The following is a 26118-nucleotide window of genomic DNA, read 5'->3' as shown; positions in this document are numbered from 1 at the left end:
AAAATGTCAAACCATTGATATTTTATCTTCGGTGTCATCTTATATAACATTTTTCAATTTTGAACTCTTTTTTTTTTTTTTGCTGATCAGAAAAAAAACTCTATTTTTTTTAATTTTTTCTTGATTCTTCTAATCAGGACGAATGATTAATTCCTTTAAAGTTATGAGTAAAAACTAAACAAAAAAGGAAATAAATTCTTTACACCGTCGGTGTAAATATTTGTTTTCTTCAAATCAATTATATTACGTCACGTTGCAAAACAGTGGTCTCAATCAATAAAACATGGCGACGTTGTGCTATATAATTGATTTGAATGAAACAAATAGAAAATAGCGAAGAAATACGGGACCAGAAATTTAGGAAGGGCGGGGCCCAGAGTGGGGAGAGATTGAGACGAGTTGGAATTTTAGGGACCAAAAACAGGGTGTTGATGGGCTTACCCGGCATGGGCCTGATTGACACCCAACCCAAGACTGATCCCCCTAACTAAGGCTTTTGATCCCCCAACTAAGGCAAAGTTCCGCTAAGATTTTTGGATTTTTTTAAAATAAATAAATAAATTAGTATTTGTTAATTTTGTGCTTAAATTTTGTAGACTTTTGATTTATCTCGTCAAGACAAATCGGAAAAATAAAAATTTATGACCGCCTTTTTGAGCTTGATCTTGGATATTTAAAAAAAAAGGGTAAAAGAATTTTGCTTTTCCGACTAGTCGACGAATCAAAAGCCCATAAATTTTAAGCGCAAAACTAACAAACGCCAAATTTTTTTTGAATAAGGACAAAATAAAAAAAATTCTAAAAATTCCTTAGCAGATATCGATGTGGGTATTTTCATTAGGAACTATCACAAAACAAGAAAGAGCTCCAAAAGACCCGATTAGATGGTCAGGAACTCATCACAAACGTCAACGTGACATTATGGTTTCTTCAGTATGACCCTTTTCACGCTCGTGCTCTTACTCCCAACTCAAGCACGCACATTATTTCCCTTGGCTTTGAACAGTGAGGGTGGGTCCAGCTGGTGTCCTTGATGCATGGGCTCATGGTCCCAAACCATGAGTACTATTGTGAATGGTGGAGGAGTTAAGTAGGGAGTCCATGTGAATTCCATATGGGCTGGATGAGATCCAAAGAATTAAATTCCCTAAATCTTTGATTGATTCACATAACTGGCGAAGCTCAATGCAGATGTCACTTCAGAAAATCCAAATCAACTTATTCATAACTTCTTCGTTTTCTATAACTCAAAATATCCGGATCAACTTACACTGGCTATTTCCTAAGAGACCAACCAGCGGGAACCCATCCAAATCCTAGACAGCCCCGTACAAATTGAACCATAAACACATGCCTCATACTCGAGCCAATTTAGTGTTTGACAGAACGGGCAATAGTTAATACAATTAGGCTCCGTTCCAGAATTTGAATAAGTTCTTATTTTTTGTTCAATAATAAGACTTGTTCCACAAAAAAAGTACTTATTTTTTGATTAAGGCAACTTTAAGCTCAAAAATCATGTGTTTACGCAAATAATTTTCCTATCAATATGAATCTTATTTAATAAATCTCATTGAGATTTTTAATCCGGTGCAAAAAAAATTGAAAAATTATTTTTCATTTACGTTATTTTTGAGTTTGAAAATGTGAAATAAGCTGCTTATTTGAGTTTTCTGGAACAACCCTTCTTATTTTTCTTTGAGATGTTCCAAAATAAGTACTTATTTTTTAAAAAGGTTTCTGGAACGGAGCCTAGATCGTTCTAACATCGTCTTCACCAATTTTGATTCAAACGACGCCAAACAAATCATTTCAGCTCAAGCAGGAAAAAACTCCAGGGAAAGGATATACCGATACGAATTGGAAACAGAGTCGGCCCAAGCAATCCAGCATTGAACCAAACTGGAAAAGGTAATCTTTAATAGCACATATACAACACACGGAGAAGTGTCCAACTTACATCTCACTTCGTATGGTAATGAATTAAGATTATCAAAATTAGAACCGAAAGCCCTCTCTCTCTTCCTCTCACTCTCCTCCCCCAAATTTGAAACCCGCATCAGCAATGCAAACTCCTACGCTACACCAAGCGACCACTTCTTCAATTAGCATGGTCATTCGGTACTGTACACTTAAAAAAACACTCTAAAATGAAGCCTCAAACCCACTTGTACCGTCATTCCAAACACCCTTCGACAGAAGTCCACCGTGCTCGCTCACACTCCCTTTCAATCGGTAAAACGACGGCTTGCTCCGAACTGTCCTCAGAGGACCCGACCTATTGCCATGGCTGATGGGTAAGAAGCCCCCTCCCCCAGTAAAAGCTGAAGCTGAAAACGGTCTGTTTTCAATCTCCTCAAGAGGACCCGAACTATACTCCATGGTTATATGTGGAGAAACCCCACCAGCATTCCACCAACTGCTCTCGCCTTTGAAATCAGAGTCACGAGCAGAAGACTCTTTCTGACTGCAGCAATCCCCACAGGTCTCGTCGTTGTCGTTGTATATGAGTTTGAGAGCTTGCACTACTTCCCCCATAAACGGCCTATGAGTCACCTCTGGGTGGACGCACATGGAGGCAATGGCTGCCACCTTTGCCATGTCATCAAAGTCGAAGTTTCCCGCTAAGGAGGGATCAACCAACTGGGCTAGTCCTTCCCTGCAGGTTAGTAATGGACGGGCCCAAGTCACAAGGTTCTCTTGTCCAGGGGATTGAGACATGTCCACAGGTTTCCTCCCAGAGAGAAGTTCTAAAAGAACAACTCCATAGCTATAAACATCACTTTTTACGAGTAGATGTCCTGTCATTGCATATTCAGGAGCTACATACCTGCAAATCCAAGTTAAATCTCCACCGGGAGATATGTCCCCAAAGATCAGCTCTAATACAAAGCCACAATAGAGATTTAAAAAAAAAACACCATTACATGATTTATGGGACAAACAAAATCAAATTCGTACTCAGTGACTAGAAGAGCACTCAGAGATGGGGTCACCAAATATAAAGTGAAAAGCTTGACAGGAATTTCACTATTTCAGTCATTTGAACACAGAAGGCAATGTTCTTGAACTTTGTCCACAGGGAAAAAAACATTTATAACTTACGTATTGACCGCTAATTTTAGTGTTTGTCATAAACGGCAAATTCCATGAGATTAGGGAAATCACCAACATCCAGGAAACTCTAGAACTACCTGTCATAGATGTCAATCGAGTCTATACGAGTGTGAATTTTGGTTATGATGGTTCTTATATTAAACAAAAACGAGTGCAGCTAAGAACATCGAAATTATTTTGGAAGATTATGACAAGGTGGAGGTTACACATGAATAGTACATACCCAAAAGTTCCCATGACCCGTGTTGAAATGTGATGACTTCCTTCTGTAGCTTCTCTTGCCAAACCAAAATCTGAAACCTTGGGGGTGAAATCATCTTCCAACAAAACATTGCTGGCCTTAAAATCTCGGTGAATTACTCGAGGATTAGAATCTTCATGAAGATATGCCAATCCCCTTGCTGCACCAAGTGCAATCTTCAATCGTGCATCCCAGTCAAGAGGCCCACTTCTTTTGTCAGCACCTGAAACACCAGCACACATATGATGTTGAAAGATTTTGCATTTCAAGTCTACATTTATTTTCAGGCAAATATAGAAAGGACTGCATGACCGAGTCCAATGAGGTGTAGAAATGATTTGCTTTAACAATTCAACAAAATATAATGGAGCATAAAACACAGAAAATGGACAAACAATATGGGACAGAAGGTAAGAAAGTGGGTTATTGTACCATGTAAATGAGACTCGACACTGCCATTTGGAACTAGCTCATAAACCAAGCAGCGTGTGTGGTCTTCAACACATATGCCAATCAGTTTCACCAGGTTACGGTGATGCAAACGGCTTAGCATCTCAACTTCTGCGATAAATTCACGATCCCCATTTTGATTATCCCTTGTAAGCAATTTAACAGCAACTTCAGTTCTATCATCCAAGATCCCATGAAAAACACGTCCAAACCCTCCTTCACCCAGAACCCTTTTCAAACTGAACTTATTTGTGGCCTTATCAAGTTCAGCCAGTGAAAATGTTTTAACAGACAGAATGGAAAAAGGCATGGTGGAGACGAGGGATATAGATGTCGAGCTAGCCGTGCTACACGATAAGACAGACCCAGTTCCTGCATCATACACAGACATTCATTGATCCCCAGTTGATTGGTCGCAAGCTCTGATCGTACAAAAAGTTCCCAAAGACATTATATTATTAATAGCACTTTAGAAATCAAATCCAGCCTGAATTTCAGGCCTACATGGCTGCATTGAACAAAACCAAGCTCTATTAATCTAACAAGAAAGGAGAAAGGAGAAATCTAGAAAGAGCATAAATAACGAGGACTTGCATTGTGTTGTTCATGCCTAATCATTGAGCTGAACTAATGGGGACTGATGAGTCCATCCGCCTTTTCGTATTGCTTTAATTGCTATCTAGGGAGTTGCTCGACATATTGATTTCAGTAAAAGATAAAGAATTTTCTAAGAATAAAGTCACCGATTCCATCTTGCCCCTTGCAACATTGACCACCTCATTTTCTATCAATCGCACAACGATGAAATTTTCACCAATTTCATGATGGGTGTATACAGTTTATTAAGGTCTAATGAAGGCAGGTTCTCGAGAAAGCATATTATTCATTAGTTTCATCAGTTGGATCCACAATGCTCAGCTCAATTACTAAGTATTTGGGTGAATTCTCTATTTCCTAGCAGGATGCACAGCTTTCTAATGATGTCCAATTCCTTTGTCTAAGCAAGAAAACTAAAGCACAAGACTGAGAGCAAGACTGAAAATTGGTTTCCATAAATGGTTTTCTTTTTCCTTATACAAGTCAAGGAGACTCAAACTTGAAGTATCTTTATCATGGGAAAGGGAGCATAAGCAGCTGGAGTGACCCCAAGAGGACAAATTGTTAACTTATGTGGTACAAGAAATCGGATATAGAAAACTATCAGACACTAGAGAAGCAAAGTTGACTGACCACATGATGTGGTAAGCAAGGCACCTTGTCCTCTAATCTGCTCTAGAGGCACACCAAAATCACCGTATCTACTCCCTCCATCCCATAAAATTGATCCCCTATGAAATTACGTGCAATTTCCAAACTTTAACTTAATGTATCTATTAAAATAATTTTTCGATTTTTTTTTGCACCATTCAAAAGATCTTATTGCAAAAAAATTTACTCCATTTCAGTTCATTATTTTTAAGCTTGAAAATTGCATGTAATTTCGTAGGGGACTAACTTTACGGGACGGAGGGAGTATGTTCCTCAATCCTGAGCAATAATCAAACCAAAGTAAAACATTTCTATAACAAGTGAGAGTACTTCAGCAAATAAAAAGAAGGATATACTGTATCTTTTGCTGGGAGAACCACAGATGAACAGCCATTGGAAACATATTCTTGTAATGAGAATACTGTAACAAAGGAAAAGAACATAGTTGAGGAAGACAGACACGAGCCTCCTATATAGCTAAGCAGGTAGACAGGTAATCAATAAGCCAACACCTGACGTGCATTCCCTAGCCAAAGAGCTCTAAACCATTTCAAGACTCTTTTCTAACAAGCAAGAACAAGCCCAGAAATTTACCAGGTCTCTTATTAGTAGATGGTGTAAAGACAGGACCAACAGCATTTGAGGGTCGACCAACCTTCCTCCACCTTAAGAGGATAGAAACTGCTCCACAGCAAACCACCAAGACTACTAATGCAGAAAAGGAAATGATGAAAATAAGTCTAGCATTCATCTTCTGGCTCTTGTTGACAAAATCTGCGGTAATAGGGTATTGCTGATTTCCAGCACTTCCAGTAGGACCATTACCGGCATAACCATCAAACGGCGGTGAAGAAGGAAGCCCTGTTCATAAAAATTTCACTCCACGGAACAGCATAACCACATAATAAGAAACTACGAAAGTGAAATATTTGAGATTGCTACCTGGATAACTGATAGACATCACTTCATAATTGCCAAAAAGCGTCTTATTTAGAGGCACCTTCTTCTCCCAGAATCTCTCATAAGTCAACAAAGCAGAGGTATTATCAAACTTCTCCCCCAAAGGCACCAAATTAATGTCCACCACTGTTCTTCCCTGATTCTGACTATCTGCACTGGCACCAATTATTACCACTTGGCTTTGTCTAAGATATGTGCCTGCTGCAATGTCAATCTCGAGGTGATTAACCAAAGGAAAGATACCATAGAGTGATACATCCAAAAGAAGTCTAATTTTCATCGGAAAGACACAACCACATGGGGAACCAATGGGAGTTGAAGTTAGTGGCTCCACACATATTTGACCACAACCTGAAACAATAACATGCACATTGTTTAAGTAGGATAGCATCATTTCCATGGACACAAAATAACAAAGAGAAGGATAGATACAGTCCGACGGTATCATGTATAAGAACACTACCATATTAGGTTGTTACAAATTACTATTTTATACGACACACAATTGTGTGGATATTGACTTCGATCATCGCAGAGTTGAATACCTAACTGCTACCTATGTTACCACGATTGGTTTTCTCATGAACCACATGGTTTGCAACCACCTTATGGTTGGAGTCGTTGGACATTAGCCAGTTGTCGAGGCGTCACAACAGATGTGTATGTTTCTGGAGATAGTTATGTCATGAGAAAATGCAGATTGGTCAAATGGGCTCATATACAAAGATCTTTCTTTTTCAATACAAAAACTGCACAGAAGTTTTACATTAAGAATTCGAAACCATAAATAAATGGGCGGTTTGCTCTTCCTACGGCCAAAACTTTGCCCTGTACTTGTAGTCCATAAAGATCATTGGTGAAGTGATTACACAAGGCATGTTGATAACACCTTGGAAGTCCTGAAGCTCACATTCTTAGATTGTTCTATATTCTCAGATTGTTCTATTGTGACTAAACAATTCTGTCACTCAATGATTACCCGGTGTTGTAGAGGGGGCTGGAGTGACTGAAATGGGTTCCAGATGACGATGGTGGCGATGATTTCTTGGGAAGGTGCTAGTGCTAGGACCAGCAACAGGACCTAAAAGTGAAGAGTTGCAACATCAGGGAAAGTCATGAGAAGAGAGAGAATCACCAACACACGCACTAGAGAGTACATACAAAGTGTAAAAGTCAGAAAGCAGCAACTGCAAAGAGCTCAGAGTACTCAGTATACTAGGTACCTCGATACAATGGAGAAGGATCAGGTATAGACGGTGGTTCGGAAGAAGGCTTGAACCAGGGCATATGGGGTGCTTCTGATGGAGAAAATGACCCACTCGTTGACATAGACCTCCCTGCAAACAGAATATAGCTTCTTTAAAAGTAAAATAGAAATATAGTGCCTCTGTGTTGCAGAATGAGGCATATATCAAGTTATCAACATCCATCCACAACCGTCGACAAAATTAGCAACATGGTTCCATTCATAGCTAGCAATAAGACCATGTAGACGATAACCACCGAGTCCACATTTTTGGATTTGCCTGACAGGGATATATTTCCCCAATTACAAATTTTACTAAGTTCTGGAGATGAAAACAAAAACATTGGGGATTGCAAATAGAAGCCGGGGCTTATTGCACCGTCAAACCCCAATTACAAGACGAAGTGAAAAACATGTCCAAATCTAGGGCTACAAACAAGCCGAGTTGATCTTTGAAGTGTTCAAGCTCGGCCCATCCAAAACTAGACGAATCGAGCTCGGCTCAAGCTTGAGTTGAGCCCAAATAATCGAGCCCAGCTCATTTAGTATCGAGGTGTTTGAGCTGGAATATCTATAAACAAGCCAAGCCTTTTGTAAACGAGCCGAGCTCAACTCCTTTACTAAATGAGCTTAAAACTTGAACTCAAGCTCGACCCCTAAAAAGCCGAGCTGAGACGAGCCCGTTATGCCGAGCGCCGAGCTGTCCTATTATTAACGAGCCAAGCTCAACTTGTTTACTTAAATGAGCTTAAAACTTGAGCACGAGCTCGACCAGTGTACTAACAAGCCAGAGCCGAGTCGAGCCCGTTATGCGGAGCGCCAGGCTGCTGCCGAACAGCTCGGTTCGTTAGGAGCCCTATCTAAATCGAACTAAAAACTCAACCACAGCAAAATTCCTCTACCATTCTCAACTCTCTAATCTATAGCCTCGACTGGTCAGCCCAGTGGTTGCAAATTTGAACCTCCGTTTGTTTATCAGTACAATGTTGGAAAGATTACTCACCTTGGTTCCTAAAAGCCTACTTTCTCAAACACCACATAACGCATAAAGCTGTGAACCCAAAACGAGACTATAAATTTACTAATCACCGAAGTCAGAAGAAACCAGGGTGAGCAGAAACAAAGACCAAAAAGACCCTACAAAATTGAGTTACTAGTTACCGAAGTTAGAAGAAACCAGAGTGAACAGAACAACAAGGAGAAAACGACGACGCATCGAGAGAGTTGGCATCTTCACTCTTCGGAATGCGATTCGCGCACACCATTGTCAGAATCCAAGACCGAGCGCTTCGACGGAGTCCCGCCGGAGGATTATAGGGTTCCGGTGAAGCTCCGGCCCGCGTCGGCCGCGTTCGTCACCACCTCCTCCGTTCAAAACAAGGAATTGCATGGCTTTGAGTGGTAGAGCGGGGCCAGAGAAGCATGAGGTCGTTAAACCCTAGCCTAGAGACGACAATGCGGGTGAGGTTCTAGATCCATGAGATACGGCGGAGATCTGAGAAGTAGACAGAATGTGTGTGTGTGTATATATATATATAGAGAGAGAGAAAGAGAGGGAGAGTTGGGAGGTTTGCTAGTGATGAGTAGAGAGAGAGAAAGAGTTAGAGGGGTAGATCTTGAGAGAGAGAGAAAGAGAGAGAGAGAGAGAGAGGGGAAAAGAACAAGGGTGTAGATCTTGGGAGTGAGAGTTGAAGGAAATTGACAAGATTTTAGAGTGAGAGAGAAGCTGATGAGAGGAGAGAGAGAGAGAGGTGGGTCGCTTTATAGCCGGTGATGCAGCAGCACTCGTGCTTTTGGCAGTTCATGGTTGTCCGGTCCACGCTCCTAGTCCACGCGTGTTTAACTGTAGAGTGTGCTCTAATAATACAACAACTTTCCTTAATTACATGGGGTTTGAGTTCACTGTATTTTGAATGTAATACTAACATGCATAAATTTACACTTTATTCCCTCAACTTGTATTTCTCCCCACGACCCACGAAAAAATGCTACTCCCTCCGTTCCGATTTGTTGTTCATTTTCACTATTTGGGATCTCTTACAAATTTGTCTATATATTTTATATATGTAATATGAATCTTGTTTGATAGATCTCGATTAAGTTTGTAATATGATATTTTCGAAATTATAAAAAACATTACGAATTGTGAGATATAGACAATTTTTTTAAGGGCATGTATGTCAAAATTAGACGAACAAACTGGGACGGATGGAGTACTAATTTGATCAAATTGTTCACTTTCGTTCTTTGCAACTAATGAATTTACACATGTTTTGATTGATAATCTCGTCAAATGTAGATGTGTTCAGATACAAATAAGACAAAAATCACAATGCTAAACCTATTTTATATTTCTTCCTCCCTTTTTTTGTATTTTTCCCCTACTTTTATTCCACCTAGATAACCCTCCATTGTAGCACAATTAGTGACATCACTAAAGCCTCAATCTTTAAGCCTTGAACTATTCAACCTACTTTGTGAATTGTCAACAACTAGTCACTACCCTATGCTATTTCTCACAATTGCATCAAATAAGCCCAAGTCTCCTGTAATCATTATCACTCATAAAGAACAAGTTTCGGGTAGCATCCAAGTACTACAATTGTCATTTGTTTCAAGATAAATGATATACCAAAGTACAGTCAAATACAAGGTCGTCAATAATGGGAAATATTGCAATTAAGTTATTTTTTATGCGACCACATACAACCAAAGCAATAAGAAAACAGGTTGTTGATGAGGTTGAAATTAGAAGTATACATGATGTCGCAAGGGACTGAGATGAAATGAGTTTCACTGTTCGTTCACCAATTGAGTTGAAACGAGGAAGAGTACAATCTTGTTGACTGTGGTTGTGATTTATTATGTCATCGGTCAAGTTAATTGTAGCTAAGAAGAAAAAGACCAATAATGACGCTTATGTTATAATGGCAATAAAGCAAGTGGTTCACTATATGTCTCATAATTGCTACCCACATTGTTTTAAATGTAGTTTGGATGTAAAAATAACAATATTTAAATGTACTTTCAAATGTAAAAAAAACATTAGATAAAGAGGTAGAGTGATATGAGGACTTCACAAATATAACAATGCAAGCTAATATGCATGGTCATGATGCAATATTTCCAAGCCTTAAAAAGCTTGGAGCAAAGAGCGAGAGTTAGGGCTACAACTGAGCATTGCTGCTCGTGAGTAGCTCATGGCTCAGCTCATTAAGGCTTAGCTTGTTCAGTAATAAAGCCGAGCTTGAGATTTAGATTTTTTTTTATTAAACGAGTTGAACTCAACACTAAAAAACTCAGCCGGCTCACAAAATATTAGTTCATTTAGGAAGACTTGTTAAGTAAATTAGTCAGGCTCGGCTCATTTCTAAATGAGCCAAGCTTGAGCTCAAGTTTTGGATTTGTTTAGTAAACAAACCGAGCTTGAACACTGTAAGACTCGACTTGACTTATTTGCGCTTCTAGCAAAGGTGGATGAAAGAGAGTAAGTCAAATTAGTATGGCGTGTAATTGTGAGGGAGATAAAAGAGGTTGTTTATGTGTATTTTTGTTTACTTACAAATCTATTTGTCTTATCCTAAATTAAGAAAAACAAATCCTTTTTTTTCAAAAGTTGTTACTTTTAGTTGATTGATTAATCAATCCAAAGTTTTATTTAGAAAAACTAAATGCAAAAAGACAATGCAAAGGAAAGTTATCTGCAAAAAGACAATGGAAAAGATTGATTGGAAAATAATAGGAGAGAGAGAGAGAGGGGCAACGGTTATCTTTGGTGGGGTTGGGTCTGTATATGGATGTGTCCAAAAAACAAGTGACTATAGATTAGGTCTGGACAAATATTGGAAGAAACTAACTTGAAGGGCCAATGTTGACATCAGAGAAAACTTGAAGGCTAAAGTTGTAAATGTAGGCTATCTGAGAATGGATTAGGTTTGACGACGCAAATTAGGATGTAGAGAGAGATTAACGGCCCCGATTAGGCCTTTTCATTAAATACTGATTTCCAAAACCTAATCTCATTCGAAATCAAATCAGGAAATAGAGCGCAACTTACACACACAACACACCAGAGGAGAGAGAGAGAGAGAGAGAGGGAGAGAGAGGGGGAGGGAGATGGAGAGGGAGAATTGCAATAACTAGAAACCATTGATTGATGTCTCCCTGTGTACTCCCCGGAATTATTTCGCCGTGAAGGATACGATGGGGCGTTCACCGTTTGACGAGGCAAACGGAAGCTCATATTCTTCGTCACAGCCTCCAATCCCTCAAAGGTTTGCCAAATTCTGTTAAATTTATTTTATTTTATTTTATTTTTCCGGTCTGAATTTCGCAGATTGTGCTATAAGAACGATTGTCCTTATTGTAGATCGCAAATTTTGATTTTGATCGGACCAGATCGGAAATTTGGAAATTGCAGTGGTGCAATTTCCACTGTGGACATGAAAAGCGCAGAATTGAAAAGTTTTTTCTATACGTATCGTGTGATTTCCCCCCCTCTCCAATGATGTTTCCGTAGTTGTTATTTGTTGGAAACAAATGGAATTGTAGTCTAAGTATTTAAGTTTAGTTAGGATATTGAGAAACTGTCAAATAGATATACCAAACCAAACCAAACTGAGCCTTGTGTCCCAATCAATTGGAGACGGCTACATGAATCCTATTTTTTCCATTGAGCTCTGTCCTGGGCTTCTGGTTCACTTAGATTTAGTGAGCCCAAATACCATCAAATAGATATTGTAGGATGGAAATATGTTTTTTGACCAATCTGAAGATCATATTGGGAGAACTGTTTGTTTCGGTCGGTAATTCCATGAAATTAGGAATATCTGGTGCCCTTGGGGTGATTACTGCATCTATAGCAGTTTTAGTTAGTATTTTATTTGCCCTTTTGAAGTTATATTAATGTTAACCAATTCCATTAGATACCAGGTGATTTCTCATGCTTTAACCAGACGTTTATTCGTCCTCTTATTGATGCTTTAAGGTCTACTGAAACATACCGCTCAGGTCTTGTTGGTTATTGCTGCCTTACATTGGATGCCTTTACCCAATTTTTTATGTGACCTTTGTATTTACTATTTAGGTTTGCTAGCTGTCTGGGATTCTATTGCATCCTTTGTTTTTATGAAATTGCGGTATTATAGTATACGGTTAGCTTGCTTACGGGCTTATGAATTATTGCTACCCAAGTTTCTTGTGAAGGTTTGTTATGTTACTTGATGCCACTTCTCCTTCAATGATACTTTGAAAATTTGGCAGTAGTAGAAATGTGTTTTCATTGTTAGCACAAAGAGAGGTATCTCCGAGAACAAAATGCTTGCCTAGACGGAATTGGGGGATTGCTACTACAAGGAATGCTGAATTTTCTTTGGGGTCCCGACCTGAAGCAACGAGAGATGCAAAACGCGACCTTTTATCATGGTATTTCCACACAAGTTTTAGTATTATATTTGCCAGTTCTCATCTCAATTGGAATATGTTGAGTTCTAGGCACATCTTTTGATGATTTCAGGGTTGAGGCCGAGTCGTTGCGACATTTATCAGCTAAGTATTGTCCTTTGATGCCGCCTCCAAGGTCAACCATTGCAGCAGCATTCAGTCCTGATGGGAAAACCCTTGCTTCAACACAGTGAGTTGTTTGCTTTTTGGTTCGTTGATAATTGCATACCACTAGATTTACGTTTCTATTCATTTGTTGTTCTCAGTGGTGATCACACTGTAAAGATAATTCATTGCCAAAGTGGAAGCTGCTTAAAGGTGTTGAGTGGTCATAGAAGAACTCCCTGGGTGGTAAGTTTGAGTTGTGCGAGTACACATTGATTTGCTTTTGCTTTGCCTTGCACTGACCTGAATAATGTATTATATTAGCATCTTGTCCATTGGAGATTTGCGTAGACACGCAAAATTTCAAAGGATGGTCAACATGTAAAAACTCAATTCGGTTTGACAAATCCGTATTCCAGCTAATAAAACTTGTCACTATTGGATAAGGGTGCGGGATCCGTGTCGAACGTGTTTAGTTGCTCAATAACTTAGCAAGCTTATTGTCTAATTCAAATTTCTCACGAGCTATGCATAGAACTCCTATACTTCATGAAAAGGTTAAAGACAACTAATAAACGTCATACACAAGTCCATGTAACATATCCCTCCACTTTTTGGTTTACTTTAAGTATATCATTTTGGTCGAGATTGTTCTCCGTCAATATCAATACATTGACAGTCCAAGGGGAAGGCATCACATGATGTAGGACAGATTGAAATAGGGCTAAGTATAATCAAACACAAAAATAAGGGGCTGTTTTTTGGGGCTGTGAACAGTGGAAGTGAATAGTAATTTGTAAGAAGAACGAGATGAAGGGTTAGAGAAGGATAGGTCTAGGCATCACACCTAGAAAACCCAAGGCATCACACCTAGGGGCTCTTTAGCATCACACCAAAGAAAAGAATGCATCACACAATCTAATAGCTTGAAAGCTACTCAATTTTTCATTCATTCAATTATAATTTGCCATAAGGCTTACAATCTTATTTATAACCATTTCAACTTGACTCTAGAAATTCCTAACATAAATAACCTTCAACTAACTTTAGACTTCCAAAGACACATTGAACATAGACTCTTTGACTACATTAATGACATGGAAAAACTTATGACTCTTAGATCAACTAATTTATTCTACGACTACACTTAACATTAATGACATGGAAAAACCAAATGACTCTTTGATCAACTAATTAACTCTAAAAACTTTGACTAGAAATTAAATAGACATTTTGACTTGACTAAAACCCAAAAGACACTCCTTAAGAATCCAGCCCATCTCTAAGCCAATATCCCAAGTTGGATATGTGCCAAATTTGGGCCAACCATCCAGTCCAGAAGGCCATAACTTCCAACCATATGAAATTACCAAATACCTGTGACCTCTTTGTATGGTCCACATCATCACACCAGAAAGTACGACGAAGGTAATTGAACAGTTGGAACGAGCTGCTTGGGAATTAAGATGAACAGTTTTTCTCTATTGAGATGTATAAGTTGATAGTCTAGAGGAAAGGCATCACACCAGAGAGTACCATGAAGGTAGTAATTGAACTGTCAAAATGAGCTGCTTTGGAATTAAAATCAAGTTGACCATCAGGAAGTGTGACTATTACAGATTGTAGGTATACTGGCTTTAAGTATTAGCATTGAAACTTAAGGAAACAAGGACGAAGTAGAAGTTTACAACAATACAATTCAAGAATTGGCTACGGTATCTGGAATCCAAAAGGAGCCGTCAATCCACATTCCCACCAGTTTGGCTGCAAAAGAATTCTGGTCATTCCCACCAGTTTTTATCTTGTGTTGGAAAGTAGGGAATTCTGGTCATCAAATAAAAAGCGAAGAATAGACAGTAATTACTAAGAATGGTCAATCAACTAAAGTTATTTCTTTGGTGGAATACTTGGATGCCTAAAAAGTGTGGAATACAGGGATTAACCTTTGAAGCCCTTTCTAGGTAGTTCCCGGGATGTAACTATTACAAGCACTGAGGCTTCAAGCTATTGTAAGTATTTTAATATAACCTTCAAACTCCCTAAAGAAAAAGTTGCAAAAATTAAAATAAACGACACCAAATAATTGTGGTTGATAAGCTGTTGTATTGTAAGACTACCTATTAATTTCATTAATTTTAGTTTGGATAGGCAAGTGACAGAGTTCAGCTGGCTTCTATGAAATGGGTGAATGCAATTTGAGTGTCATAATTTCAAATTCTAATTTACTAATTGAGATCACTGTTTTCCTGGCTTGTTTATGATGTTATTTACCGTGTCATGTCCTGTGTCTCATGTGCTGATGGGCTTTTATAGGTTAGATTCCACCCTGAGCATCCAGAAATACTTGCAAGTGGAAGTTTGGATCATGAAGTTCGTCTGTGGAATGCACATACATCAGAGTGCATCGGATCTCTAGATTTTTGTAATTATTGCTCCCAAGTCTTTTCCTTTTTCTTTGCTTGGAATATACTGAATCAGGATCGTGATTTGTTTTCTTCACAGACCGTCCTATTGCTTCCCTTGCTTTTCATGCTGAAGGGGAAGTCCTTGCTGTTGCTTCAGGTCACAAGGTGTTGATTCTTGACTTCGCTTAGTCTCTGTCATGTTTGTAGGTGTTTGAACTTTATTGTCCAATATTTAGCGCGTTGTAAGTGAGTCTTTGTTTCTGGGACATAACCTTTTGATTTTGGAATCCAATATCAGCTATATATATGGCACTATGATAGGAGAGGGGAGACTTCCTCACCGACTGTTGTACTGAAGACCAAGCGTTCACTGCGGGCCGTGCATTTTCATCCGCATGGTGCTCCCTTTCTCTTAACAGCTGAGGTGAAAATTTTCTCAACAGATTTGTTTTTAGTTACTCACTTCAACCAAATTATAATTTCATCATCCGGCTGCTATGCAGGTTAATGATCTTGGCTCTTCAGATTCCTCAATGATAATGGCAACATCTCCAGGATCTTGGCGTTATCCTCCTCCTGCTGTTTATGTGGCAAATGTGCAATCAACTGATCGTTTTAGTATGTCAACTGAATTGCCTTTGATGTCTTTACCTTTATTGTTCTTGCCTTCTTTTCCAAGAGAGGATTCAAGGACAGATCCACAACTCGGTAACAGACCAGTTGGTCCAAGTCACGTTGGAGTGGGATCTTCTTCTTCAATGCAGTTTCAGGGGGATGTAAATGCAATAGAGCAGCCTGACCATATGGATTTGGCTCCTGAGAGTTCTTCTAACTCACATTCTGCAATCAGGGGAACATTAACCAAATATTGCCCTACTGGATTGCAAGATTCTGTTGCTGACACCACCATGGATTCCATGGAGACCACTGAACAGCAACTTGATGAGGGGTACCAGCAGAGTTTAATTTCCGAAGCTGGTGGAGTACCCAGGTCAACTGGTTTTCAGGTAGACAGGGTTTCTGTAGAATCGAGACAACATCAGTTTCTACATTATGGAGATTCAACACGTTGGGAGCTACCATTTCTGCAAGGATGGTTAATGGGTCAAAGTCAGGCTAGCATGGCCCCTGTGCTTCCTGTTGAAGGGGGGATGCCAATGGCTCCTGTAGCAATGCCATCTTCTGTGAACAGAAATGTGGTTTCAGGAGGATCTGGGTTGCGGGATCTGTCTTTGCAGACCCATTTGATGTCTGCATTAGACTCCAGACAAGGTGCGGCTCATGTTAGTAATTCACATGGTAGGAGTGATTCTATCCCCATTTTGAGTAGAATTCAGTCTGAGCTTGCTGCGTCACTGGCTGCTACTGCACCTGCGGAGTTACCTTGCACAGTGAAGTTAAGAATATGGCCGCATGATATTAAAAGTCCCCATGATCCGCTCGATGCTGAAAGGTGTCGTCTAACCATACCGCATGCTGTCCTCTGCAGGTATGAAGATGGCAAGTAATTTGTTTTCAAAATCATTTGATCCTTTTCTATGTGTTAACATCCTTTGTTGGGTGAAGTGAAATCTTTCGAGGTCAGCCTTGTTTATATGTTTCAAGATTAAGCTAAAGAGAAAATTTGACCATAAATGTAGACTGCAAACGGCAACTTAGATTGACGGTGGTCATAATCGTATATCTGGTTTCGTTTTGTGGTGTGAATTAATTTGTTCAAAGTCTACATTGCTGGATTTTTTGGCGTGTGGTATAGCATGATAACTGCAAATGTGGTTGCAGTGAAATGGGGGCCCATTTTTCACCTTGTGGGAGATTTTTGGCTGCATGTGTCGCATGCGTGCTTCCTCAAATTGAAACTGATCCAGGTTTATTAACACAACTACATCAAGATTTCTCGGGGGCAGGTACGTCCCCGACCAGACACCCAATCTCAGCACGACAAGTCTTGTACGAGCTTCGTATATACTCCCTTGAAGAAGCAACGTAAATTCCAACCCGTTCACCCATTTAATTTCTTTTAGCTCTATGGTACATTCAATTTTGATCATTCCAATGTTAATTATATTTATACAGCTTTGGTGTGGTGCTTGTATCAAGGCCAATTCGAGCTGCTCATTGTCTAACTTCAATACAGGTTAGTTGTTCCCTATAGATATCTGGAAATGCAGCTTCTTTCGTTGATTTAGCGGATAGGTTCAGTGTCAGGTTCTCATTATCTTAACCCCACCCCACCCCTTCCATTAATTTACTGGATAGATATCAGTGCCAGATTCTTATTGTCCAGACCCTACCCCACTCCTCTCCCCTTTGATACACTATGTTGTTAGGTGTACAAAAGTGCAGCTTTGCTTTGTAGGTCTTATAGTCTGCTACTCTGCTTAAATCCAGCACTCACTATGTACCCTTCTTGTTTGTGTTTAGACATGCACCTTTTCTTACCTGTGATGTCCTTAGTTTGAAATTTCATATTTTTGCTGTCCTATTACATCTTTTCAACAACTATTGTGATGTACAGAAACAGTCCTGTTTGGTGTTGCAAAGTGTAATCTGTTCCTTTTCGTAAATAGCAGATGGCTGTTAAGTTTAGTTCATTTGGCTGAAAGGTCTAAGGACCCTTTTCTGGAAATTGACATTTTTTTGTGAATCAACTTTTTGAAATAAATAATATCCTGTAGGGACCTTGGGAATGCATAGGTTCGGCATTGATTCCTGAAAGACTAAAGAGAGGAGAAAGGAAGAGGGAGGGCGAAAGGGGAATGGGCTATGATTTCCAGTAATTACAATATGGATTTCATAATGAGATTTTATGGAAATCCTATTGAACTTTATGTTTCTAGTCATCGGAAGAAGATTGCATCTTTTTCAATCATTGAGCACTGGAAGTGTTAAAGCTTTTGTGTAATCGTTAGAACCCTTGTCAACTGCAATTAAAGTTGAACTTGTTTACTCACTCTGTTTGTGCAGTTTTCTCCCACCTCTGAGCACATATTGCTTGCATACGGTCGACGACATAGTTCGCTTCTCAAAAGCATTGTCATTAACGGAGAAACATCACTACCCGTTTACACTGTTTTGGAGGTAAAGCTCTCTATTTTTCCTTGCCCGAATTACTGAAGTGTGCCCATGGTTGCTCATTGTGATTGTTTCCCTTCTGTTATCCTGATTCGTCAGCATATTAGAAGGAATTTTTCTTCCTTTTTGTACATGAATGAAAGTGCTTCATTCCATCTCCTTTTGGCATCTGATGATAGTTACAATGCCAGTGAGGGTTAGCATGGCTCTTCCAGTAGAATGATGATGTATCTTGAATTCTTGATACTTGGATTTTGGGGATGGGATGAAGGGGCCATTTGTCTGAGGATATAGTTCTCCGTCTTGTGTGAATGAATATGCCTCCTTTAGAAAAAAATATTGGTATTTTCCGGAGAGAAAGGGCAGTAAAAGGCAAAATATAAGTGTACATCTTGATTTACTGATTAACGGGGTTAGTCAAGACGCGATGGTTTAATGCAGATGTCTTTAAAATACACTGACAACAACTGATATCACAAATGAGCTTCATTCTGAATGTCAGTATCTGCATACGAATTGTATATGAAGACCTTCCGAAGTAGTTCAGAGGTTTGAAAATGATTTGGAACCTCATACTGGTGTTTTAGAAAGTAGAAAGTATTTTTGGATATTTATAATTCTGTACCTATTAACAGTTAAGGAACATTAACTTACAAGGGGAAACATACTTATGAACCCTACTTTTGCATTGTTGGGAGTTAGGTCGTTGAAGTCTTATGGAGTTTTATCAGGCTGTTAGAAAGTCTTGTATTTACTATCATTCCTCCATTTCTACTTCCACGGTTAAATTAGTAAGAACTAAGTTGCATTATGAAGAACTACTCAATTTGCATGTTGTAGTTGCTCTACATATACAACATAGGATCTAGGTAATAGCTTGAACTAAAATATGATAACTCAATTCTGTTGTCCAGGTGTAGAACTAATAGCAATAATTGGATTCATTCATATGAATTTTGAAGCAAAGTACTTCTATTTACCTTATACTATAGCATAAGAAAGGCATACGCGAATCGTGGTTTGCATCATGACATATTCTTTTTTCAATATCTGATGGAACCAACTGTGTGATATTTGTTGCTGTCGAAAATAGTGCTCATGTTTGTCCGCTTGGGGAGGAAAGTATGAACATGCAAGGGGGTGGGTTGAGGATCTAATAATAAGGTTACCACTCTCAAAAAGCTTGAGCTTTTAGATGAGTTGAGGTCAACAAATTAGCAAAATAGGTTAATGGTATATTGTTAATTACACCTCTACCATTCACGAGTTTTGTAACCATTATAGGGACCTCTCATATAGCTTTTGAAATACCACTGTCCTCCCTTGCAAGAGTTGTTGGGTAACTTCCAGGGATTGAAAACTTCATTTTACACTGTTTTGCAATTGCTTTTATCACTTCTCAAACATCCCCTCCGCTCCGTTCCCCACTTCTACAAAACCACACCACCATAGAAGGCACCAAGGCAACCGTCTGACATCAACTACCAGCGCCGATTTTTTCCTCTCCAGTCTCCAACTCATCTGCACATGCACAATTATATACTATACGTGTATAACCATATTATTGCAGAAGTAAAGTGCTATGCCATCATATTGGCCTTTTGGTTCAAAGTTGGTACTGTATGTATAATCATAGGCAGTTGCAGATGCACAAGAGACAAGATTGTGGTATAGATCAAAGTGTTTGCGTTCTCCTGTTATAAAACTATGTTAAGGAAGTCCTGTTCAATTTTGGGTGGATGCAGCTGCAACTATCCTTTGAAGTAGTTATGAAAAAGTATCCTCAACAATGTACTACTTTGGTTGTGTTCTGGTTCCAGTATTATGCAGCAATAGTTAATTTAATTGTTTGACGACGAAATGGAAACAGTATGCTGTCCTCATCTATTTGTGCCTTGAAAGTGGGATGAAGACATGCTATTAATTGCTTCGAAGTGCTTCATTGCCTTTATTAAGAGTTGCTCTTTTTTTTGCCTGGGCTCAGGTATATCGAGTTTCAGATATGGAACTTGTGAGCATTCTTCCTAGTGCAGAAGATGAAGTCAATGTAGCTTGTTTTCATCCTTTAGCTGGTGGTGGCCTTGTCTATGGGACCAAGGTACACGTATGTCATTGCCAGGAGGTTGTACATTTGCTTTTGACCATCTTGGGTGTTTGAGTTATGTGTCACTGTTCATTACAGGAAGGAAAGCTGAGGGTTTTCCAGTATGATGGTTCTCATGACAAGAGTTGTACTGGAACAAATTTCTTTTCAGAAGACAGTTTTGATGAGGTAGAACAGTATCCCAGGTTGTGGTAGTTACTTACTAATTAAGTTGTTTGATATGTTTCTTGTTTTTGCATTCAATTTAGGTTTACAGTGTTGACTGCTTAGTTTAGGTCTTTGCTCTTGTTCAGATATTCCATTTTATTCATGTGAGGTTGTAAATGGAGTTCTTTCAAGTTCTTACTGCTTTTGGTGCACGTACTTTCTGCTTTTGGCACTTGACAATGTTGTACATTCTCATCAATGCACTTTGGATATGTGTGGTCCATTCATTTTTTTTTTTTCCCTTTTTTACGTGAAAATCAGTGTCAAGTAGTGTACCATTTTTTTTTACAAATCATGGATGCCAGAGTTATGTCTTCTTTTGTTTGTTTCAGGTTCAGACATATGCTATAGAATGCTAGACGGCTAGACCTGGGTTGTTGTATTCATCATGTGAGGTGTACATCGTGATAGTATGTGCCTTCAACTTTGATGCTTGTCTTAAATGTTGATTGATAGTTTAGATATGGATGGTTAGATTTTCCTACTGCTCTATTGTTCAAAGTTCTTTAGTTGTATTGACATACTCATTGTAGTCTTAACAGTCTTGTGCTGTGTATAGGCATTGTAGTCTAAACGGTCTGGTGCTGTTGATGCAGTAGAATTAAGGGTAGTTTTGTCATTTTAGCATCCTCTGGCATGCATAGGGTTTTGAGTCTATAAATAGGTATCTAGAGTCCTCATTAGGTAATTTTGATGTATTGATTAAGTCGAATCAGTCGATCACTGAGTTCACTGAGTTTTGTGACTGAGTTGGCTGGGTACACAGATTATTTTGGGTTGATTTGCTTGTTTGGAGTTGATTTCTGATATTATGATGGCTCATAGAGGTACAGTAAGAAGAGGAGGTAGAGGTAGAGCAATCATGGAGCATAATGGTGATGGAATTGATAACTTTGGCAACCAAAATCGTTATAGGAATGAGATTGAAGAGTTGAGTGCACAAATTGCTACCTTGAACAATAAGGTGCAATTGTTGTTATTGAAAAGACGAGTTGCTACCTTGATTAAGAAGGTGCATCATTTACTACCTCGTGAAGACATTGGTGATTCTCATAGTCAATTTAAGTCTAGTTTTGACTACAAGGAGGAGAACAACATTGTTGTCGAACCCCTTATCGAAAATCTAATCTGAACGAGTTTGGGGAAGGCTCAATCTGGATGAGTTTGAAGGAGTGAAGGAACTCTGCTATTCCTAGGATTTTTCCATCTTTGATGAATATTCAAGTGAGGAGCTTGAGGATATTCTTGGAGATGATTGTGTAGTTGAGGTTTAAGATGAGTGTGAAGATTTACCCATCTTGATGAGTCTCCAAATGAAAACTTTGGAGGTGATCTTGAAGGAATTCCCGTGTATGATGAGTCTCCAAATGAAGACTTTGGATATTGATGAGATTTCTATCTTTGAATGTGAGGAGAGACTCTCACATGAAGATGTTGAGGATGATCCTGTCTTTGGGGCTAGTGGTGATTTAGATTGTGTTCCCATATATGAAAAGTTTGAAGAAGAGTTTGGTGAGCATGAAGAGCAAGGACTTATCCTACCGATCAATGAGCCTTTCTTGACACCTTTGGAAGATAGTGGGCAAGTTTTGGAGACAAGCCATGACGTAGAGGAAAGTTATGACTTTGAGATTGATGATTACTTCCAACACTTGTCTTCCAAGTTATCGATAGAGCAAGAGATGCATGATGTACAAGTTTGTGTTGTGGTGGTGCCTGAACAAGTCCTCAAAAGAGGGTGTTGACTACTTGGTGCTTGAAGATCCTATGGGCATGGTTTTAACTCGAGCAAGCCTTGGGTATGAAGTGAAGTTGGAACTTTTTGCACTTCATGTTAGATGGTTCTTGGTGTCACGTGTGGGGTACAAGCGTAATGGCCTATTTTTATGATGTGATTCTACACCAGAGACATGCTAAGTGGGTGGTCTATTTGCACATAAAGATGGATGCGGTGGACGTACACAACCGAAAGCTTGTATTCAAGATAGGTTATTGCATGAGCATGATATGGATGCAGGAAATTGAGCCACATGCCTACTTTGGAGCTGCATAACAAATACTTCAATAGTTCTATGTTCTCTTCATTTAGTAGCCTTGTGTCTTGTTGTCCAAGTTGAGGACAAGTTTTTTTTAGAGGGTAGTTTTGGCATTTTAGCGTCTGGTGTGCGTAACACATCTATGATACCAACAAGAACAACTTCATTTGGGACAGAAGCTGGGATTGGATCAATGAGTACACTTCTAGTGCCTTCCAGACTCCACTATATGCTAAACTTGTGTGGAGAATTCTAGAATATTGTGGTGATATGAAGTAGGGAATCTCGAGTTGTAATCGAGACTGAGAAGGGGTGACCTTGGTTTACTCTCCTTGATCTATTAGGAATAGGATAAGGAGCATTGTTGGTAGTTGAATGGAGAGCCTAGACTTGATCATCTGATAGGTTTGTGGTGGTGGAAGTTCTAAGAAAAATTACCAAGTGGTTTTGTGGCGCTTCTCTATGCTCACAAGTTGCGTTTTGAGAATTGGCAATTCAGAATGCCCACTAGTTACAGGAGAAAATGATTCGATTTTGGAGTCCAATGCAACAAACAAGGATGGCGTTATTCCAATAGCTAAACTCATGAATCCACATTATACACCCTAGGGTGCTTAATTGCAAGCTACCTGGTGAAAATGTTGACACATGAACTCTGTTAGATTTTCCAGTGTCACGAACTTTATTGTCAAATTTATGTATTTAAGCAGCCATCAAGCTCTCCCCAAGTTAAGTGCAAACTAGTACACTATAACAACCTTTTCTTAATAGTGCCCACGTCTGAAGATTTTGAGATGATGATTACAATGGTCTTTGTACTTCTTGTATGTGATTAGTGGCTCTTCCTATTTTCGCATTCAGTTCAGAATATGCTACCACATTTCATCTAAAATGTGTTTTTGATATAACAACTTGTTTCTCCAGGAATGGGTGATATACAACTTATGGAGCTGTTGCATGCGCTAGCTTGTTAAACCGGGGGTTCTTTGATCACCCCCCCCTTATACTGGAATCATGTTTGTGTCAACCGTCAACTTGTACATTATTACCATAGGGTTTGAAATGCGTGAAGTTTGTATCTTTGGCTTTTTTTCCTTTTTCATCTGTTGGTATTTTTTTTTCTTTCTTATCCTTTTCGGTTACGTTGTTTAAGTAATGAGGTAGAGCCGTAGAGGCAACTGAGAAAAGAAAAAGGTGTATCGCTTCCCTGGGGGATGGGTAAGCTGTTTGTTTGCTTGATGCATTTATGTAATCTGAAAAATGGGATGTGCTCCATTATAATCAGCTTAATCTATAGCTCTTGCTTCAAGTTTTGTTGATCACATTTGGCTTAGAGAGGGAGAGGGACTTTGCTGACGACGATATTATTCCCTCAGAGAAGAAAATGGCTTAGTAATTGCCTACTCGGCTGGATAAGTCGAAAATCGCAACTAATCCTTTTCGGAAATCGAATGGATTCGTGTCGTCGTATCTTGCTCCTTTCTTTCTTCTCAATAGTGAGTGTTGCTAGATCTGATTTAACCGAATATGAGACTTGGATATGCTAATTCGGCCTATGTTTTTTCCTTTTTAAGTGTAGATTTAGAAATTATAGAAAACTTATTTCATTTGTAGAGTGCTCAACGTACGTGAAGATTTTTTGCTTTCTTTTATGTTATTTTTCGCTTTCTTTTATGCTTTGTTCAATTTATTTGGATATTAAGGTGCAGATAATACTATCATAAATTTAAAATTTTAATGATGCTTTTCACAAGCTTAAATGTACTTTTTGCATCTTTTAACGCACACTTCGCAACAAGCTGTGGTTAGAACTTTCAATAAAAAGCTCCCGTCAAAAGCAGTGGAAAGGAGTTTAAGTCTTTATCAAAAGTATCTACTTTGGACTAATTTATTACTACAATTTTTTCATTTGTTTTTCTTGAGCTTTAGTCAGCATTAGCTTTTTTATATTTATATTTGTCATGATCTTTTTAAGATCAATTGATGCAGATAATTTAAAATGCAAAAACTATGACCAAAAAGCTAACAAATGATTTTAACACTTCTCTTTTATCCATCAGCACCCCTTTTTTGTCTATTATGGATTGGAAATGATAATTATCCTGAACTTTTGAGTCGTTTTTTTCATGTTAATCAAAAAAAAAAAGAAAGAAAGAAGAGGAGTGGCAATGGATAAAAGGGGAGTGTTAAAAACTTAAAAATCATTTCTCTATTTACTAAAGGCAAATATGATTCAAAACAGACCAAGCTTGCATATGATTTTCAGCTTTGAATTTATTTCTGATTCTTTTCTTTTTGAAGTGAATTTGAAAAGTAAAATGTTTTACTAACAAAAAAAAAAAAAGATTGTCTGAAAACCTAAATTTAAAAAGTCAAATATTTTGACCAAAATTTAAAATATACTTACAACAGAACGGAATGATTATCTCCAAATATAGTTTTTTATTGAAGAAAAAATATTAAACTTACTTCAAATAAATAACTACGGTATTAGAATTCAAAACAAAGCCCTGAAGCAATCGGATAAAGGGTCTTTTTGCACAGAAAAAAAGAAAAAGAAAAAGGGAATAATCTCAAGGAGTGTTTTTTACATCAATTGTACCATTTGTATTTGTTGGTAGTATTAGAGGAAAATAGCGGAAAACTCATTCTTGCACACAATTTTTTACCATTTGCACTTTGGAAAATGATTTTCATATTCCCTTTTCTATATGAATACACTCCGTTTCGTGTTTTCTAGTAAATCTTTTATGATAATTTTTCACCACGAGACAAAAAAAATAGAGTGCATTCATAAATCTTTTAAGATAGTATTTTATTATAATTTCCACAAGTAAGTTTATTTTTGCTTATGTCATTTCCCAAAGTGCAAATGGTGAAGAATTGTATATAAGAGTGCAGTCGGTAAAAATGCGTGTGCATGCAAGGATAAGTTTTTCCGCATTGTTTCTATCTCTAATACTCCTACCAAGAAATAAAAAGGACAGTTCATGCTGCAATTAATGGACAATCCAATCCAGCTTAGCAAACAGAAAGTGATGGGTTCCAGTTTTACACATGCAGTCCTTCCTCCAAAGTTATCCAACAAGACGACAGACAGAGAGTCTTTGTTAAGTAGTACTACTACGTACTCATCCTTTTAACCCAAATTCAGAAACCATAATACAACCCAGGACAAAGTACAACAAGGTATATTCCTTTCCCAAGAAATGATAAATTTTTCGGTGCCGAGCGGGTACCACGTGGTATCCACTCGGTGCATCCGGACCGTCTATTTCGGTCTTGGACGGCTCGGATTTGGAGAGAGAGAGAGAGAGTGGTGGGGTGAGAGAGAAGAGAGTGTTTCAATCTGGACCATCTAACACCCGGATGTGAGTGCTTGGCACCACGTCCGACACCCAAAAATTTTTCAACATATTTTGACTATTGAAATAGTACTAGCCACTATAATACTACTAGCTAGGCGCCCAACCAATCCTAAC

General features: G+C 38.6%; 2 protein-coding genes across 6 annotated transcripts; one reads left to right on the top strand and one right to left on the bottom strand.

The window, feature by feature from the left end:
• Positions 1-1857: 1857 nt before the first annotated feature.
• Positions 1858-9089, bottom strand: LOC131313227 (receptor-like serine/threonine-protein kinase ALE2). The gene is made up of 8 exons (XM_058341423.1): positions 8424-9089; positions 7240-7353; positions 6996-7097; positions 5999-6367; positions 5651-5917; positions 3791-4180; positions 3341-3581; positions 1858-2830 (listed from the first exon to the last, which is right to left on the bottom strand). Exons 1-8 carry the CDS (start codon positions 8491-8493, stop codon positions 2146-2148), a joined length of 2238 nt encoding a protein of 745 aa, XP_058197406.1. The 5' UTR covers positions 8494-9089; the 3' UTR covers positions 1858-2145.
• A 2136-nt stretch (positions 9090-11225) lies between these two features.
• Positions 11226-23945, top strand: LOC131313226 (uncharacterized). Of its 5 annotated transcripts, none has more exons than XM_058341421.1 (15): positions 11226-11536; positions 12528-12686; positions 12778-12894; positions 12971-13055; positions 15123-15231; positions 15312-15379; positions 15513-15638; positions 15718-16703; positions 16997-17200; positions 17291-17351; positions 18182-18295; positions 20274-20387; positions 20472-20561; positions 20933-21010; positions 23561-23945. In XM_058341421.1, exons 1-14 carry the CDS (start codon positions 11466-11468, stop codon positions 20957-20959), a joined length of 2331 nt encoding a protein of 776 aa, XP_058197404.1. In that variant the 5' UTR covers positions 11226-11465; the 3' UTR covers positions 20960-21010; positions 23561-23945. The 5 variants fall into 5 exon arrangements, with proteins under 5 accessions (XP_058197404.1, XP_058197403.1, XP_058197400.1 ...); XM_058341420.1 differs by having other exon boundaries at positions 11289-11536; positions 12525-12686; XM_058341417.1 differs by having other exon boundaries at positions 11289-11536; positions 12525-12686; positions 20472-20578.
• The last annotated feature ends 2173 nt before the right edge of the window (positions 23946-26118 follow it).

This window comes from Rhododendron vialii, chromosome 13a (assembly GCF_030253575.1).
Source record: "Rhododendron vialii isolate Sample 1 chromosome 13a, ASM3025357v1".
In the NCBI taxonomy this organism is placed as follows: domain Eukaryota; kingdom Viridiplantae; phylum Streptophyta; class Magnoliopsida; order Ericales; family Ericaceae; genus Rhododendron; species Rhododendron vialii.
The sequence above is the reverse complement of the archived record's forward strand: the minus strand, read 5'-3'. Positions and strand labels throughout refer to the sequence as shown.